This window comes from Hemicordylus capensis, chromosome 1, assembly GCF_027244095.1.
Source record: "Hemicordylus capensis ecotype Gifberg chromosome 1, rHemCap1.1.pri, whole genome shotgun sequence".
Lineage (NCBI taxonomy): Eukaryota > Metazoa > Chordata > Lepidosauria > Squamata > Cordylidae > Hemicordylus > Hemicordylus capensis.
In genome coordinates, this window is record NC_069657.1 from 349471130 (window position 1) to 349490772 (window position 19643).

The 19643-nt window shown below is 40.0% G+C and overlaps 1 protein-coding gene across 20 annotated transcripts in view; it reads left to right on the top strand.

Annotated features, from left to right (window-relative positions):
- Positions 1-19643, top strand: part of EYA4 (EYA transcriptional coactivator and phosphatase 4) — a 224044-nt gene that overhangs the window by 82576 nt on the left and 121825 nt on the right. For 18 of the 20 annotated variants that reach the window (XM_053287739.1, XM_053287860.1, XM_053287848.1 and 15 more), the window contains one exon: positions 15647-15696. The exons of 1 other annotated variant lie outside the window; for it this stretch is intronic. In XM_053287739.1, the coding sequence (XP_053143714.1) occupies positions 15647-15696 (50 nt within the window). Of the gene's footprint in view, positions 1-13313; positions 13385-15646; positions 15697-19643 lie in introns of those variants that run through there. One more of the 20 variants, XM_053287838.1, reaches the window with a different exon arrangement.

The window sequence follows — 19643 nt, forward strand, 5'->3', positions numbered from 1 at the left end:
GATATCTGGTATTATTTGCCTTTGCAATGTGTAATGTAGGATGAGCCAAACTGATGCAAATATACTGTGCATTATAATTGTGACTTAAATGGCATTTGTATGCAACTTCTGAATTTTTTAATTCTCTTCATCATCATTATCAAAACATAATTTTAATGTTTGGATTATATTTGAGTCTCAAATATAGTTTGAGAGTTTGAGAGTTTGAAAGTTGTGAAGTTGTGAATCAAAAATCTTTACTTGTATTTTAAATGCACATATAATGCATTAAACAAGAAAGCTACTATAATGGAATACTCACTTAGAGGCAACAGGCCCAGTTGATATAAAATGTTCTGCTAGAACACCCACATTTCCCCTCCATTATGATTATAAGCAAATAGGAAAAACACATATCTAAGTGTGTGTACTGTAGTAGTTAAGTATATCAGTACTGATATTTAGAAGACTCTTCTAAATATCCCCTAGCCAATCAGCGTTTAAAACTTAAAATATGCAGAATCACTTCCCCCATATTTTAAAGTTAAAAACTAAAGCGGCGGGGTCACTTTAGTTTTTAACTTTAAAAAAATTCTTCTTATGATGAGGAATTCATAATGAAATCAAAACTCTGAGGTCTCTCTCAATTCCAAAACAGGAATTGAGAGAGACCTGTTACTTAGGCCAAAGAATTTTAAGAAAATGTTTTAGTACATATTTGCAAATAAATATTATTTTCAGATACAACTTAACCTCATTCTAAGTGTTCAAAATGGTTGTGGAATGCTCAAGAGACAATGCATGTTCTGTTTTCTCAGCCTGGCAATAACAAAAATTTTAAAAAATATATTTAGGGAGTGGGTTGTGTCATGAACATACATATTTCACACAACTGAGCAAAATTTTATTTAAGCTGTAGTTTTATTAAAGTTATGCACTTTTGGGGGTTGGTGGCATTCAACATTTTGTTTGAATACTGTGTAGCATACAAAATTGCAGTCCCTTTCAGTTAGTTTTGTTTTTCATATATGCAAATACAATTTTTCAAATACAGCTGAAAACAATATGTGGTACAGTTTAAAGCTCTGCCATTAAAGATTAATGACATGATAAAGATCAATAATAGGGAAACTCTGGAAAGGAATCCAGAATGCAAGTGATGATTTCCCTTATTCTGACTGAATGCTGAAATTTTAACTTGGCAGAAAGAACTATTTATGACTTGTGCAGAAATATGTTTAGGCTAGGGTGTGTTGGTTATGTGGTAGAATTGTGTTTTGGATCATAACCCCAATGAGCTGGAGTTAGGAGAGGAGAGATGGTCTACGAGAGGAGAGCTGGTCTTATGGCAGCAAGCATGACTTGTCCCCTTAGCTAATCAGGGTCTGCCCTGGTTGCATATGAGTGGGAGACTAGAAGTGTGAGTCCTGCAAGATATTCCCCTCAGGGGATGGAGCCGCTCTGGGAACAGCAAAAAGTTTCAAGTTCCCTTCCTGGCTTCTCGAAGATAGGACAAGATTTAATAGGGCAAGATTTTTTTTTAATTGAACCAACAAACTACCAAAGCATACAGCACGTTGCCAAAGCACAATTATATACAAAGTGGTTGTTTGTACATCATATATCTACAAAGATTTGCACACAAGGATTTGGAGACCCACAGGGTTATAAAGTATATGCAGGCAGTACTGTAACTTGAGATAGGGCTGAGAGCGATTCCTGCCTGCAACCTTGGAGAAGCTACTACCAGTCTGTGAAGACAGTGCTGAGCTAGATGAACCAATGGTCTGACTCAGTATATGGCAGCCTCCTATGTTCCTATGAGCTGAACATGTTGATGAATCGTAGCATTATGACAAAAATATTATTGCGTTTCAGGGAGAGGATAATTTAGTGTAATAGATTATGAGAACTTTACAGTGGTTTACATACTGCACAACAGTACAGTATGTACTACTGGTAGTAACGTTGTATTTGTGTAAGTTGTGCAGATGCAACAGTCCTAGGCTGATGTCAATAACACTGATGCTCCCTCCCTCCCAGGTCAGCCAGTAACATCAATTCCCCACTACCATACCATTATACTTAGTGTATGGAGGACATCTAAACATGATGGCCCTGATCCAAATGTAGTATCACTTGAAAAAGGTATTTACACAAACAGTGCAGTTTAGTTAGGAAGAGTCAATAATTTAGTTTGCATTCTAGGGCCCAGCAGATCTGCCTGTGGTTCCTAATCTTTCAAGCAATATGGCCATGGAGACTTCTTTATGCACACAAATCTCTTAGATGTCTGGATCAGGGCATTAATTTGGGAATGAAATTCTCGCATATATTACATTAAAACTAAATTCTTGCATATTTTTTCATATAATGTTGTAACTATTTCTAACAAAAAAAATTCACTGTATGGTCGTCTTTAATTCAATTTAAAACAACGTATGTATTGTTTTTCCTTGTTAATAAAAAAGTAAATCTTGAAATGTTTTGTGTAAGTATTGTATATAGAAGGAATGAAAATAAACACTAATACAGAAAATGTTCAGTTACTAATGTAGTGGTTAGAATGCTGGACTAGAACCGAGGAGCCCCGAGTTCAAATCCCCATTCAGCCATAAAACTAGCTGGGTGACTCTGGGCCAGTCACTTCTCTCTCAGCCTAGCCTACTTCACAGGGCTGTCGTGAAAGAGAAACTTAAGTATGTAGTATCTGGGCTCCTTGGAGGAAGAGCGGGATATAAATGTAATAATAATAATAATAATAATAATAATACAATATATGGTGTATATCTTGCATAAAACTGTGAAAAATGACTGTGGCTGACATCCAGACTATTGCTGCACTATTGCACAAGGAGGAGGGGCAATTTTCATTGATCTCCCCTTCCCTTTGAAGTCTGTGCCTCCTGAAAATTTGACCTGGAGAGTTGCACAGCTGTTAAGAACATATTTTAGAGAATCGCAGTGGGCCTCAGCCAGTACTTTTCTTCCTCAAACTTTTCATGAATGATGTTTGAACTAGGGGTGTGCAAACTGATTTGCCCTCAAATCAATTTGAGTTGAATCGGTGATTCACAGACTGGACCCTAGATCGAATCACCCTCAAAATAGAGTGCCCAATTTGGGGTCGCAGAGAATGACCCCCAATTCAACCTGAATCAATTCGGGTGGTTCACATGCCATTTTGAGGCTCATTTTGCTGGATGAATGGGCCTCAAAATGTAATGCTTTTCCAAGGAGAGCTGGTCTACCAATTGTGAATGGCGGGTAAACCAGTCATCCACTCTGGACTTGGCCTGTCAGCCCACCTTGGAGGACTGGCGTACCTGGGTAAGCCAGTTCTCTGAGGTGGGCAGACGCACGAAGTTTGGAGCAGAGGGCTGATCTACCCATCGATCCCAATGGGTAAACTGGCTCTCCTGTTTTTCTGGGGAGAGCTGGTCTACTAATTTGGGATTGCCTTTTCTACTGATTGGGGATTTAGGGGTGATTTGTGGAGGCAGCTAGCCAAGCTGACTGCTTTTGATGAATCAATCTGAGGGAACTGTGATTCGATTTGATCTTGAATCGAATAGTAGATTTTGATTTGTGCAGATCACTAGTTTGAACTCCACTTTGGTATTTTATTGCTCTTGGTCACTTTTGTTGCTTTTACTGTTCTTATGGTTTTATTTTTGTTGGAAGTTTTAAATATAATTTTATCCTGCCTTTCAATTAACCAGTAATGATAGGAAGCCCCAGCTCCTGAACAGGTGAAATGATGCTTCTGGGCATGCTTAGAAACATCATCCCCTACAAGAATAATGGGATTTGTAGTTTTCTCTGCCCATAAGAGTTACAGTTTTTAAAAGGGGGCATAGGTATATATGTTAGGAGTGTTTTGAAATTATCTTGTCACATATCCATCTTATTTATTTATTGTTTCTCTGTGTAAACTGCCCTGAACCATTTTTGGAAGGGCGGTATAGAAATTGAATGAATGAATAAATAAATAAATATGAGATCTGTAGTACAGTATTTCTGGTGCAATTTATATTTGGTGAAGCAAAAGCATAGCATCATAATATTATATCCTGATTAACTTATATTACAAATTTTCATGCACTGGTGCAATTTACAGTAGTAAACAGAAACATGATATTATCAAGACTGTACACAATGCATATATATTGCTGTATTGTATATGTACATGTTTAAAATTGGGAAGCCGTTTAACACATCAGATTTTCTAGGCATGTAGGACTGGGCTAGAAACACTGGCTGACATCCAGTGTTCCCGCTAACAGAAATCCCCAGCTGCTGTTGACTACAACTCCCATAATCCTTAAGCAAAAGGCATTGCAGCTGGGGATTCTGGGAGTTGTAGTCAACATCTGGGAATCCGTGTTAGAAGGAACACTGCTGACAACCACTCTTAAGTTACTCAGTATTACTAGACTCAGGCTGTCTAAACCCCACATCATTAACTTATAACATGTCTCCTATGGAGAGACATGAGATTGAACTTGCATGCAAAGCTTGTGCTCTGTCCCTGAACTATACTCCCTCCCTCAATTCATTACTGGAATTAAGACACTGAATTTAAGCATTATATAGAGAAACATCTTCCTTTTTTATCTGAGTGGTATTTGTTTAATCATTGGGGATAGATTGATACAATCAGTTGGATCTATGTGTAAACACTGCAATTACTTTTTTACAACTAAGATTTAAAATGATATATATAAACACAATATTTAATATATTATAGATAAAGCACCTTTTCACTGGTGATGCTGCCCCTGGCAGTTACTAGCAGAATTAGGAATTCTCTCAGATTCCAGGCTGCAAGGAAGGAGAGAGGAAGAGTTGAACCTTGCTGCAGCTGGGCTTGCCCAGAGTATTTGCTATACTCCACCCCTTTGTTATGGTACAACACCTCATGCTTACTCAAGCCTTGGTGCAAGCTGAAGGGCAAGAGCTAAAGGGCTTTTGACTTGCAGCTCTCAGCCTGAGGCTCGAAGCCTGTGCCTACAGGAGAAACTTGTGTTTGCCTGGAAGGTCAAACTTGTAGTTGCTAAGTTGGAGCACAGGACAAGTACCAAGAAAGCTTGGGGATGTTTCAGAGCTGGGAATGAGCTAATCATCACTTTTATATGAGCTGACAGCAATTCAGACTGTGTCCAGCACCAGTTGTAGTCTCCAAGCAGCCCTGCCATCTCTCTTGGGGGTGCACAACTCAAATGCACCGGTGGGCCGAAACCAACCATGGTAGTGTTCGGGGCTGAGGTGAATCTTAAAATTATTTAATTTAAAATGAATTAACATTAATACAATTGATTAATATAACATAAAATTGGAAAACCTTGTTGAAAAGTGGTATATATAAATATTTGTTATGGTGTTGTGATGGATGATCAATTCAGTAAATTAAATAGTAATTTGAAAATATTTAAAGATGAGATTGTGAAATCAGTTGAGGAAGTAGAGAATATGTTTGAAAAGAAGTTAGCTGAATTAGAAGGAAAATTGAGTAAGGTAGAGGAGGTTAATCAGGTCTTAGAAAAGAAGACAAATAAGATACACAACCATATTCTTAATATTTAAAGAACTGACCAGTTAGAAGAAGCCTTTGAGCTACTGGAAAAAGATCTTACACATCAGGAATCCACTCAGGGGCAAACTAGCAATTTATTAGAGGAAGTTGACAACAGGAGTAGGAAGAACAATTTAAGATTATAAGGCCTTAAGGAAGGAATAGTACATAATAATCTATCCTACTTAGAAGAACTGTTCTTTTAAAATACTTGGAGAAGAGGATGGACTAAAAATAAGAATTGATACTGATTTTAGAATAAATGGCAAATGATGGAACAGGAGAAGCAAGCCTAAAGACATACTAGTGAAATTTGCAAATAGTTTTTCCAGAGAATTAATTACTCAAGCTTTTTGGCAAAAACGAAGAATAACAGCAGATGAATATGAAGCATTCAGATATTTCACCAATCACCTCAAGAAAACCAACAGATTGTATAAGGAAAACATCACATATAAATTGGGATTACCATTCAGGTTAATAATTATCAAGTCCTGTTGGCCACAGTAAAATCTTTAGAAGAGGCAAATGAATTTATGCAGATATTGGACAGTCCTGAAGAGGAAAAGAGAGAAGATACAAGGATAGAAAAACAGAAAGGAAAGAAGTGGAAACAGAAGAACGACCACAGGAAAATATTAGTCCAAATAAAATATATCGTTTAGAGGAAGAGGTAGTGTAGACCAATTGGGTAAATTGTTGAAGGATTAACCAATTTTAATAATAAAGAAGTTATTTAAAGTACTTTGTTCATATTACATTTTTTCTAGTTTTGTTTGTCAGAATGGCAACTACTATACAAATTATGGAACTTAACATGGCAGGCCTTGAACAATACTGAGAATCCAGGGCTGAGAAGACATGTGGCTAGGTGGTTGTGATCAGAGAAATTAGAAATAATATGCATGCAATAAACTCATTTACAAAATACAGAGGAGAAATACCTGAAGAATATTTGGAAAGGGCCAATGTATCATGAGCCAACAAAAAGTGAGACAAAAGGGGTTGTGACAGAAATAGTCAAACATCTACAATTAACAATCTATAATGTACAAAAAAGTACATATGTACAGTATTTACTATTACAAGGGAATCTTATAAAGTACAAGAGTTCCAAATATATTACCAAAATGTATATTCTTCCTCTAATGCACCAGAAGAAAAAAGACATTTTTACAGAGATATCAGATACCTATGATTACAACAGAACACAAATAATGGCTTAGCCTACCAATTACTGGCCACTTTAAGTGGCGCAGTGGGGAAATGCTTAACTAACAAGCAGAAGGTTGCCGGTTCGAATCCCCACTGGTACTATATCAGGCAGCAGTGATATAGGAAGATGCTGAAAGGCTGCATCATCTCATACTGCGTGGGAGGAGGCAATGGTAAACCCCTCTTGTATTCTACCAAAAGAACAACCACAGGGCTCTGTGGGCGCCACAGACAGCACACTTGACAGCACACTTTACCTTACCAGTTACTAAGGAAAAAGTTTTAAAAGCCATTGAAAAGTCAAACAAATCACCTGGACTGTATGGGTTTACAGTTTAATTTTACTTTAAAAATATAGATCAAGAAGTCCCATATTGGAGAAACTATTTAAAGCAATTATTAGTGATTTCAACATATCAAAAACTTGGCTGGAAGCTGCAATTGTCTTGATCCCCAAGCCAGATAAAGATCCAGTGCAAGTTAGCTCCTATAGACCTAATCCCCCTTTTAAATGTAGATTACAAAATATTAACTACAATTTGATCTGAGAGGTTGTATGCTATTTTAGGAAATTACATTCATAAAGACCAGGCAGGATTTCTGAAGAGAAGGCAACTAAAAGGTAACACCAGGTGACTTTTGAATTTAATAGACTTTGCCTCAAAAAATAAAAAAGGAAATTGTAATTTTTTTCTGATGCTGCAAAAGCATTGGTCAAAGTAGAATGGGATTTTATGAAAACATTTATAAACAAATTTGGTTGGGGAGAAGTTATTTATAAATTTATCAAATTATTATATCATCAACTCATGGCTAAAATTAGAGTTAATGCAGTATTATCTGAACCTACTGAATTAAAAAGGGGTGTGAGGCAAGGATGTCCTCTGTCTCCTCTTTTATTAAAAGTGGTCTTTTAATAATTTATACATTTTTATAAGAGGGTACTAATGAATCTCATCTGTACAGATGAAAATGGGAAGCAGAATTTAATGAAGCACTTCCAGTAGACCAATGGAAATGTATGTACTAATTTGGTACTGAGATTTCAAAAAATATTGCTATTAAAGAAAACCACTTTTAAATATTGCTTCAATGGTATTATACACCAGTTAGAATAAATCTTATTTACCAGATGGTAAACCCCTCCTGTGTTCTACCAAAGGAAACCACAGGGCTCTGTGGGTGCCAGGAGTCAAAATCAATTTGATGGGACACTTTAACTTTACCAGAAAGCATCAGAGGTTTGTTGGAGATTCCAATCACATTGGGCAGGATTTCTCCATATATGGTAGGACTGCAAGGCAGTCAAAAAAATTTGGCTCCGTGTGATAAAGTGAAGTGCTTCACATGACACGTGCGAAGTGCCAGGAAGGTTTGTGAAGGGAGAGCGGGCTTAGCCCGTTATCCCCGCACACGAGCAGCCTCCAAGCCCTGGGCAGCCAGATCAGCCACCCACACGACTGCTGGCTCCATTACGGAGCCAGTGGGGGCTGCGAGGATCGGGGGCTGCTTGGCTCCCAGAGGTTCCAGGATGCCCTGCATGGGTGGAGTGGAGAAATCCCTGAGGCCAGGAAGTTGGCTGCAGCCTCCTGGTCAGGGGTCTACTCATGTGTCACTTCGCTCTGCAGCAACACACGAGCAAAAAAATGGAGCGCTCGCTCCGTTAACCTCGTTTAAGGGGAGGGAGAATTAGGCGTGCTAGCCACTGTGGAACCACTGGGCTCACCCGCGAGCCTGTTGGTTCCCACGATCAATAGAAAGCAGGCTAGGCTCCCTTAGCCCGCTTTCTACTGATCGTGGGAATAGCTTCAGTGTATTATTTGAAATGACCGGATATTGTTTGGACTGTAAACCCCAATATTTACTTTTAATGGATTTGAGAAGCTCAGTAAAAATAGTAAATAGAAGGATGGTGGATAACATTGGTAGCTGCAAAACTGCCAATAGCCAAACACTGGAAATCAAGTAGATTGCCAAACATTGAGGAGTGGCATTGGATATGGTGGGTTACGCTTATGGAGAAAATAAGTTCACGTAAAATTTTAAAAAATGGGAAAATTAAAGCTATGACTATATTTGAAATTGAGTGGAATAAATTTAGAAGGTTTTGGAATAAGTACAGTCAATAAAATTTGAGCAAAATGTTACTGTCAATAGCATAATAAATAATTATATTATCTTTAAATAATAATGTGTTGTTTAAAGATGGTCACTTTAGCAAGCTAAGATAAAATGATAACTAAGTAGTAGGCTTTTTTCTGTATGGAAGCTTGGTTGGTACATTCTTCCTTTTTTTTTTTTTAACCCCTCAAACTGTCTGCATATGCTAGGTTTTGGGAACAATATGGTCCTGCAGTGCTATGAATTCTAAGATGTATTCCAATGTATATTTTGACTTAATTAAAAACAAACAAACAGAGAAACAAAAATCTCCCAGGTTGCCAAATCCAGAAAGAGACCCTTGGTGGTTGGTTGGGCATCTGAATGAAGTAGAAGTATTTTTATAACAAGACAAAAAAGTGTTCCATTACAGTAGATTCCAGCCCTTTCCTTGTGGTCACTTCTTGCATTGTGATCACATCTGGCAGGGCCAGAGGCTCAGATAATATGAAGCAGTCTCCTAGTGACTTGGGATGTTCTGGAAACCACCTAGCATACTTCAGTAGCATCTAGTACATTTGGAGACTTGATGCGCGCATAGAGTGGCTCAAAAAATAACTAGTATGCTCTAGGAAGTTCTACATATTCCAGTCATATGCAGTGTGGATTGCAGGCTGTTCCTCCCATGCCCTATGCTCTGAATGACTCATGCCTCGAGATGCTTGTTAGGCCTCTGTGTGCATACTTGAACTGCAGGATCCGTAACATGTTTCACAGTCTGCTAGGGATGTGCACAGAACCGCATAACTGCGGTCCGGCACTGGGGTGGGGGGTTGCTTTAAGAGCGGGAGGAGGGTTTATTTACTCCTCCCGCTGCTTTCCTGCTCTGGCGCTCGTAATTTTAGTAGTAATTGGGGCGGCAGGATACCTCCCTGCCACCCCTTCCCCCCTTTTGCTATGAAAAGCTCCCAGGAGTCTCTGTGACATGCATGCGCGCAGAGGACTCCTGGGAGCTTTTCATAGCGAAAGGGGGAAGGGCCGGCAGGGAGGTATCCTTCCACCCCAATTACTACTAAAATTACGGGCGCCAGAGCGGGAAAGCGGCGGGAGTGGTAAATAAACCCTCCCCCCCGCTCTTAAAGCAACCCCCCCACCCGAACTGAACTGCCCAGGTCCGGAGGTCTTTAGAATGGCCTCCGGACCGGTCCGGGCACATCCCTACAGTCCGCTCTGGAGTTGTTGTGAGATGAAATGGTTCAATTCCACTCTCCTTCAAAACACTGTCAAGGGAAGTGTTGGTTCTTTTTTTAATCCCTTAACAGAATCAGAAATTATGTTAAGAGGAAGTGTAGCAGCTTCGCAAACCCAAAATAGGCTTTGACTAGTAAAGAGACCATAGCTCCCAAGGGCATAATTACTGGCTTTAATACAGTGGTCCCTCGACTTACGAACTACTCGACATCCGTAGTTTTCGACTTACGAACGACAAAAATGACCGGAAGTCGTTGCCAGTTTAGATGCGGCTTCCTCGACTTACGAATTTTTAGATGCGGTTTCCTCGACTTACGAATGTTTCCAGACCTCCGTGGGTGCGCTTTTCGACTTACGAAAATTTTGACCTACGAACGTGCGTTCAGAACAGATTAACTACGTAAGTCGAGGGACCACTGTAATTGTATACCCTACTTAACTACTCTGTTGGACTGCATTAAATGACTATCGCTATAAGAACATAATAAGAAAAATGCTCTAAAACATTACTTAAAAAAAAACAAAAACCCAGCAAGCAGACAAAGTCTAAGCAGGCAATATAATACAACTGTCTTTAACCAGTAAGTATGTTTGCACATCAGACCATTCACACAACCCACCTGACACAGGTTGCCATAGAGTCTTCTATTTTATGAGCTACTGTGGAGCAGGCAGCAAGAGTTTAGATGCAGAGCTCCAGCAGGGCCCCCACAGAAGTGTGAGGTTTAATCTCCTTATAGACACAAATAGGCCACTTCATGCATGCTGCAGATACTACAGACACTTGGTGTATGCTGCACAAAGGGAAATAAGATAGTTTTCTTATGGAGGAGATGGTAAGGAATGTGAAACAAATACACAGGCCTTCACAGGGTATGATTCCCTTGAGGGAGCAACATCCAATAAAGCACCCTTTTGCCTGGGAAAGAACCAGGACAGACTCCAAGGGGAATCCCAAAGACAGACAGGGGAAAATGCTGATAACTCACTGCACAGAGACCTAGAATGGCAAACAGGGAAGCTGGGCTGAAGTCCAGGGGAATGGTCAAACCAGGAAATTTTGCATGTCATGGCCAGCCATGTCCATGACAGAAAGAAAAGAAGAGGAACAGGCAGGTTGCAAAAACCTTATCAGGCATTATCTGAAGTGTCCAGTAAATACAAAATGAAAATTTCTATTGCATCAACCTCATTCTTAGATTAAATGAAACATGTCACTGCCTTCAAAGCCACTCGCCACTGATTTAAAAGAACAGGGTTTTCAAGTTCATTATTCCAAAGGTCTTGAATATAATTAATATCAATATTATCTATTTCTTTAAACTTTTGATAAAGAAAAACTGCAGGTTTTTGCTAAATCTGGTAAATGTTCCACTTCCATTAGTAAGGGTGCAACTTCAGAGACCGCAAGTGCATCAGGACCGAACAATCGGATAACACATGCTTCTGCTATATAAACTGCCAACACACATTCAGAATGCCATTATCAAAGTTCACCTTCATGTGTTCTAAATGTGTGTACAACATTAGGCCAGAGAGATATAGGCTTGTGCCATACGTTCTACCATCTGAGTTACCATCTGGTCTCCCTATTAAACTTGTTATACTGAAGTAGGTATTCTGTTGTTGGCTCTGGGATCGTCTGAATCCGAAGTATAATAGCAGCGTGAGCAAAGTGGATGAAGCAGGAGGCAATGGGAAGGGCAGTGGTTTTTGTTCTCCATCAATGCATGCTTTTGGAATTATACTTCCTCTGGAATTGGTATGATGTCATGCCATCATCGGGACATGGCGTCTTTGTAAGTCAGCTTCTACAGTACCTGTCCTGTACACAACGTATCCATGTCTCCATCCCATTTGGGGCCCTCTGTTAGCTGGAGTTTATTGGTGGTGCAGATAGGCTGGTGTTAGCATTTGCCAGCATCTGGTTCAGTCTCACCAATATAGCAGCAATGGTGGAGGTGTATGTCAATTTCTGCCAAAACAAAGGGCTTTGCATCAGATCCTATGCTGCTCAGACTTTTTTTTTTTTTTTTTAAGTACAGAATGTCACCATTACCATGGTAAAGGTTCACATCTACAGATGTTGGGAATTTGTTTGGTTGTATGCCTGGACTATGGTGTGTAGTGTTTCCATCCAGTGTTCCCTCTGAGGTATGCGTGCGTGCTCACATGGTTTTTGATGTCTGCTCAGTTAATTTTAGATCCCACTCAGGTTGAATCAGGAAGGCCCCACTCTGAATATAGGTGTATGCACACTGCCTTGATACTGCCGCCCAAAACAAAACTCATTCCACACAGAGATGAAAAAAATTAGAACACTGTTTCCATCCAGAACTAGTTTTTCATGATGAACTTATTTAGGTGCTTCAGGTCAAGAACTGCCCTCCAGCTCACCTTCCTAATGGAACTGGAAGAGGTTGCCTACATGAAATCTAGGGAAAGGTGGGAGAGGGAAACTGGATGAATTTGCAACATCCTTATCCAAAAATGCCCATTGAGAAGGACAGCTCTAGCAAGCAGACAGAAACCTCTCAAGGGCAAAGACAGAAAACCCCCCTGCCCCCAAGCAACACCCAAAGGCACTGGAAGTGCTGAGAGAACAGCAGTCATTTTTAGGTACAACTGATATGTCATCTGAAGAGAGAACTTTCAGGCCCTGACACTCCAGTTCAGGGAAATGCACACCTTTAGATCCATATCATCCTGATTAGAGGGAGTTAAAGGTCAGACACAAGGGGATAAGAAACTAGTACTTAATTTAATCTGCAGAATGTCTTGCAGTCTCCATTTTGGCAGAATTTCTACTCAAGGCATAGATCCAGGGATCACAGCTTAGGCATGCTTTTTGAGGCTGGGCCTCCTAAGGGTCCCCAGTTAAGGAGTTGTCAGGAACTCAGTCATGAAAACTTATAGGGAAATAGGTTCAGACAGATTTTTGGAAAGGAGCAGAACCATAGACTGGTTCAACCAAGGATATTGCTCCAGCACTGAATGGGAACCTACTGAATTCTTCAATAGACCTCCTGCTTCACCCTTTCTGAAGGAAATGTTGGGGTTTCAAGGGACCATGCCCTATTTCTCAAGCACTGACTCCAGCATATTTGTCTTTTAGCTTCACCTGACTTAGGCCTTGAGAACCTGCTGGATCAGGAGCTTCTTCAATCATTGTCAAAACACTGGCAGGGAGTAGGCCAAACTCACCTTCTGTGGGTGTACTAGAGGGTGGGCTCCACAAGAGAAAAGGTCCACTGATACATACAGGTATCAACTGTTTAATTTTTAAAAACCAGCAGAAAATCTGGTCACATATTTCCCAATGTCACCTTTAGTTGTGACCTAAGACCTTGTATGTTGTTGTGATGTGTGAAATATTTCTTAGAATGCTGTAGAGGGTGACAGTGCCCACCAAGAAAGAAAAATCCTCTAAAACATGTAAATCTTAATTTCTTATTGCAGTTGGATCACATTATATGCAGTTCTGCGACCCACCAGAACTTCTATGCAAATTCAAAGGCAGCCCCAATGTTGTAGCAGGATGCCTTTAAAACTCTTCCAGGTAGTAGCACAGCACTCTTTTTTTCCACTGGAAAGTAAGAACTAATCTGCCTACTTTCTTTCACTGTCTCTTGAGCGGGACTAAATTTGGTTAAAATCGAGGTTCACAAGTTAGATCTCTAGCACCTCAAATGTTCATGCGTCCGCTGTCTTAGATCGGGGTGGATGACATCATTACAAACTATACCAGTGAGGTGTCCTGTGTGTCACTCACTACAACTGTACCAAATTTGGTCCTAATCGCTTAGACAATCCTCAAGTTAGTGCACTTGCACCTCAAAGGTTCACACATCTGCCATCTTGGATCAGAGTGGATGACATCATCACAAACTGTGGTACTGAGGTTTCCCCATGTGCCCCTACAGCTGTAGCAAATTTGGTTGAAATCGGTTACATGGTTCACAAGTCAGCCCACTTGCGCCTCAGAGGTTTACGTGTCTTCCAGCTTGAATTTGGGTGGATTACATAATAACAAGCTATACTGTTGAGGTATCCCTATGTGTCCCTACAATTGTACCCGATTTGGTTCATATTTGTCCAGGCATTTTGAAGGTGATGGGGGGCTGGACACACACATGGACACATGGAATGCCGCGTGATCTCATAAGCCTACTGGAAAATAGGCTCAAAAGGAGCACTGCACTGCTGCCTGGAAGCGCTTCAAAAGCACTCTGTAGCAACCTGTTGCTACATGAATGAATGAATAAATCATTTATTACAGCCATTGACCGAACATCACAGAAACAATACAAAACACAATGAAAATAATACAGTAATACAAAACACCGATAACTCAAATCAGCTCAGACCTGATCTTACATTTGGCCACACACAATGTTGTAAATACACAGCAATCAGCTAATTTTAAAAAAGTTGTAGGTACGTCATCCATTCTGACAGGGACGTTTGATAAGGGGGGGAAGATAAGAGAAATACGAATATCTGTAAAATAAGCAGTATAGAAAAAAATGAGTCACAGTTTCGACACCCTGCCCACCTGTTGCTATATGGTCGTTGCCTTTGAAGTTGCACAGCAGCCCTGATGGGTCACTACCATTGGTATTCTGCACAGAATGAATCTTATTTTTACTAAACTGTTACTACATGTTTAGTAAACATGTTACTAAACTGGATGACATGGACCAGTAGTAGGATCATGAAGCATTATGTATCACATTTAAAGTAAATATAATGGTTTGTCCAAGGTTAATGGAAATGGTTTCTGAGAACAAAGGAAAAAGCTGTATATATTTTATGAAAATATAAATATTCAGCAAAAGTTAGTGTATTGGAAGACTTGGAAGGCAAAAGCACTATGCAGAGCATGGAAAATGGAAGTTTATACTGTGTATTTGTTTAGTGATAGAGGTACAGTTATTGCATAAATCAAAAAGACAGTGCATAATATATTATTGATCAGTGTGGATAATATTTGCAAAATAATGAACTGGAGCAACACACATTGGCAATACATTAAGCATACCGGATTCAGAAGATGAAAATTAATGTATGACTTATTTAGCTAACACTGCACTTTTGCCACAGAATCTGGTGTTTATTATTGTGAGCTTTAGCAGGAAACAGAAGCAGTATCAGTTGGGAAAACATTTTTTTACAGAACTGAGAACAGTTTTGCTTTCTCATTTCTAAGCGGGGAACCTAGTTCTTTGGTTTCTTTGTTCCAAGTCAGACTACTCCCAAACTATTTTAGCTGAACATTTTACATACTAATGGAGTCAAGGGAAGTTAAGTTGGCAGCTGTTTGTGGGATAATAATGAAGCACACTGTTTAGCATTGCATATCCTCACTGTAAAATGTGAGAAGTATTTTATAAAGACGTGGTGAGCCAGGCTACATCCACTTTGTGTGATGTAAGTGTATGAACTGTGAGTGAGGAGCTTTTTTTTGTTGTGGTGGTGTTTTTTTTTTAATGTGGAAGTAACTGGCAATTCACTCTTCTGTCGCAGGTGAAGAAAACTTGCACGGATTTGGATGTTTCGGAACCTCAGAATTCCAGGTACAGTAACTAAACAGTATGTTTTAATGACAAGTTTGAGTGATATAAAGTGATAAGGTTATTTGCCAAGACCATAATTAAAACCAAAGATGAATGAAAATAGCACAATGGATCCTTTACTTTCACAAAGTGAAAATGACTCCTGCTATATTCCTCTGAAATATTTTTTCAGTTTCACTTGGCATTTCAGATTTGGATAAAGAAATAGAAAGTAGCACATGGAAGTAACAGAAAATTTATGAACGAGTAGTATTGTGCTTAAAGTGTTTTGATAGCTTTCTCTTTGATACTTTCAAATGTTCATTATTCATTACATTTGGTGTCAACATTTCCATATTTTATGTTGAGTAAATATACCATTAATATTGGGAAACCATATTATTGCATGAGGCTGTTCTTATGTGTAGCCTAACCTAGGCTAGGGAAGCTCAGTGCTGCCTAGCCTGGCTTCTTAGCCCAGCTTTTAGCCTGGGTTAACAGCACCAGCTCACCATTAACCCAGGCTCTGGGATTATGTGTCTCCTTGGACTCCGTTCAGCCTGAGGAGAAACCAAGATGGGCACCTAGAGGAGACATCACTCAGTGTGCGGTGCACGTGGGAGGCCAGGACATCTTCCTGGCCTCCATTGTTTTCTGCTTCCTGGTGCAGCAGTGGATTGCCTGGGAGCGCAGTCCAAGCACCCAGCAACCTTTATGGATCATCTGGGGCAAAGGTAAGATTCGTGCAGCCTTCTCCCTACCTGCCTGGTCCCCCACTCTGGGCAGTGCACAACACATAAAATACAACAACAAACACCATTTAAAAGCAACCAAGTTAAAAGCAACATAAAAACAAATCTAAAACGTTTAGAGCCATTTAAAAACAATTAAAATGCTTAAAAACAATTTTAAAAATCTTGGAAGTCCAGGCCAAACAAGTACATCTTTAGAGCTTTCTTGAAGGCCAACAATGAGCCCAGACTACGGATAGCTGCCGGGAGTGCATTCCATAGACCAGTAGCAGCTGCAGAGAAGGCCCGGCTTCGAATTGCCACCAGATGTACTGGTGGTAACTGGAGATGATCTCTCCAGACAACCTCTAAAAGGATGACCTTTTAGTGTTTACTTCTTCTACATATTAATTTTAGGACATTTTTTGCTCTTTTTTGGGTAATAAAATAAGAATGACTGTAAACATGCCATCCAGTACTTACATTCCGAGGTTACATCTGTTTTGTGTAAAATTTGTAATATGAAACAACTTGAGTTTTTCTTGAGTTGTTTCATATATTGCTTCTGTTTCCAGATAGGGTTAAATATTGCTAGATTTAAACACTTTCTACATCATATTACTTGAGTTATTACTATCAATTAACTGGAAAACAAAAATGTTTCATAACAGGAATGAATATTGAAACTCATTAAAAACTAATATTTTTAGGACTTCATGTTGTATTTTCAAATTAAATACCAATAATTTATTTAAAGCTACCTACAAGATCTAGGGACTTTACAGCAGTCATTCAGTAGGATTTCTCCCCCACCCCTTCAATCACTCTATTGCTTGACAGAGTTTTGAATGTGTATTGTCCAAATGTAACTAAGTGAGCTTGATGCATGGCCCTTTTTCTACCAAACTCAGTGAAAATTTTGGTATTAACATCAAAGGCAAACATTCCTTTTTCATGCTGTTTCATGAGATTACATCTTTCCTTCCTGTTTTCATTAAATATTCTTCTTAAATATCTGTAACTGTTAACTAGAGATAATTTAAGAACTTCAGTTAAGTGAGTGTGTAATTTTTAGCCATGCAGAAATCATAAGCTGAAGTGATGTTCAGGAGGTGGGTCTTCCATTGTAACTACTCTTGGGGCATTACCCAATATTTTTAAGCACATGATGATTATGCACTTTTAAAAAATCTGTTGTTTATTACATGTTTATCTCACCTTTCCTCCAATGAGTTCAGGCTTGTGTACATATTAGCTGCCCCAATTTTATCTTCACAACAATGGTAGGTTGTACTGGGAGGTAGAGATTGGCTAAAAGTCACTCATTGAGCTTCACGGCCAAATGAAGATTTCAGTCTTAGTCTGCCTGGTTCAGGTATAACACATCTTCTATAGCACAGTTTTGGAAATATTGCAAGTATGAAGCAAAACAAGTTTTCTTTCTTAGGACCATTTCACCCATTATGTAGAAAACTCATTTAACTACCAAATATATAGGCAACAGGATGTTTTAGCAATTCCTGGTGTTCTAATGAGTATATCCGTATGATACATTTCTTTGCAAAAACGTGCTTACACTTTATATTATTAGATGCACACTTTCAGCTAGTGATGTGCACGGACTGGTCCACAGGCCATTCTACAGGCCTCCGGACTGGTCCGGACATGGGCGGTTTGGGGTTCGGCCGGACTGGGGTGGGGATTCTTTTAAGGGCGGGGGGAGGATGTACCTATTCCCTCCCTCCTTTTGCGCGTGCGCAGGGTGTACTTACCCCCTCCCTCCTTTTGCGTGTGCGCAGGGTGTACTTACTCCCTCCCTCCTTTTGCGCGTGCGCAGGGTGTACTTACCCCCTCCCGCCTTTTGCGTGTGCGCACGTCTTCCTGAAGCCTTTTACAGCCGAGCAGGGGAAGGGGCGGCAGGGAGGAATCCTGCCGCCCCAATTGCGACCAAAAAAGGCACGCGGAGGGGGGAAAGCGGCTGTAGGGGTAAGTACACCCTCCCCCCGCCCTTAAAGGAACCCCCATCCCAGTGCCGGACCGCAGCTCTGCGGTTCTGTGCACATCACTATTTTCAACATCATAAATGTTAACCCAAAGAATGTAATGTGTGAAATAGTTCTCAGTATGACTTGCATTCTACATGACCCATCTGAAATACTCCTTGCACATCCCTAACAGGGCTCCCTTTAAAGATTCAGCTTTGAAGTATCAAAACGGAATTATCTGCGCATTGCCTCTGGCCCTGCGGGGAGGCAGTGGTCTCATTACTTAGCTCTGTGCATAGTGGTCATGTGTGCAGCACCAGAGTGGACTATTAAAGGGTTTCAGAGCTGCGGAATGCACTAGTGACGTTTTGGAAGGTGTGCTGCAAGGTGTTTGATGAGTTTAAGGGACCAGTGTTCTCTCTTAATTTTTTTCATCTGTGTGCGGAATGAGTTCTGTTTTGGGCGGCAATATCAAGGCAGTGTGTGTATGTGCATTTGAAGCGGGGCTTTCCTGAGTCAACCTGAGCAGGATATAAAATTGCCTGAGTGGACATAAAAAAATGTGTGATCAGACACCTTAGAGGGAACACTGTAAAGGACCTGCAGATGTTGTGGGTTTAACTTGCTTGTTTTTGCCCCTTTGCAGATACTCAAATTTATGTTTTGGTCTTTTATGAAGTTTTCTAGTTGGGTTTTTGGAAGTTAAAGCAAAAACTCTGTAACTTTTAAATCTACAGCCCTGTGAATGACCAAGATTACCCCCATAAATAAATGTTTATGCTAGGAATGAGCTGCAGTCTTCTAACATTTCTTTCTTTATGCCCCTCTCCCTCAGTGTCATCCTTCCCCCTCACTCTTTTCACCTCCTAGTAGTGAAGGTGGTGTCCCTCTCTGACTCCTAAGTCATTTTCTCCTCTCACTCTTCACTGTTGCTCAGCACTGTGGCTACTTGGCCTACATAATTCTGTGTGGAGTTCTTTGATGCTACAAAATTGTAAGCTTAAATGGGATTCCTTCACCAAGCATGTGCCTTTGAGTGGCAACAGTCTTGAAGATGTAGTCCTTCCTTGTATTTTCCCCATAAATTTCCAAGATGTCATTGAGACTCCTTGGCTCCAAATCCATTTAACAGTGTCCCCCACTGCCCCTGTGGTTCCAGGGGCTACGTGCAGATGATTTGGCTTTGACGTTTCAAAGCCAAGCCTTTCCACAGCCCTAATTCCTAAATGTCTGGTGTTTTAGAGGGGTGATA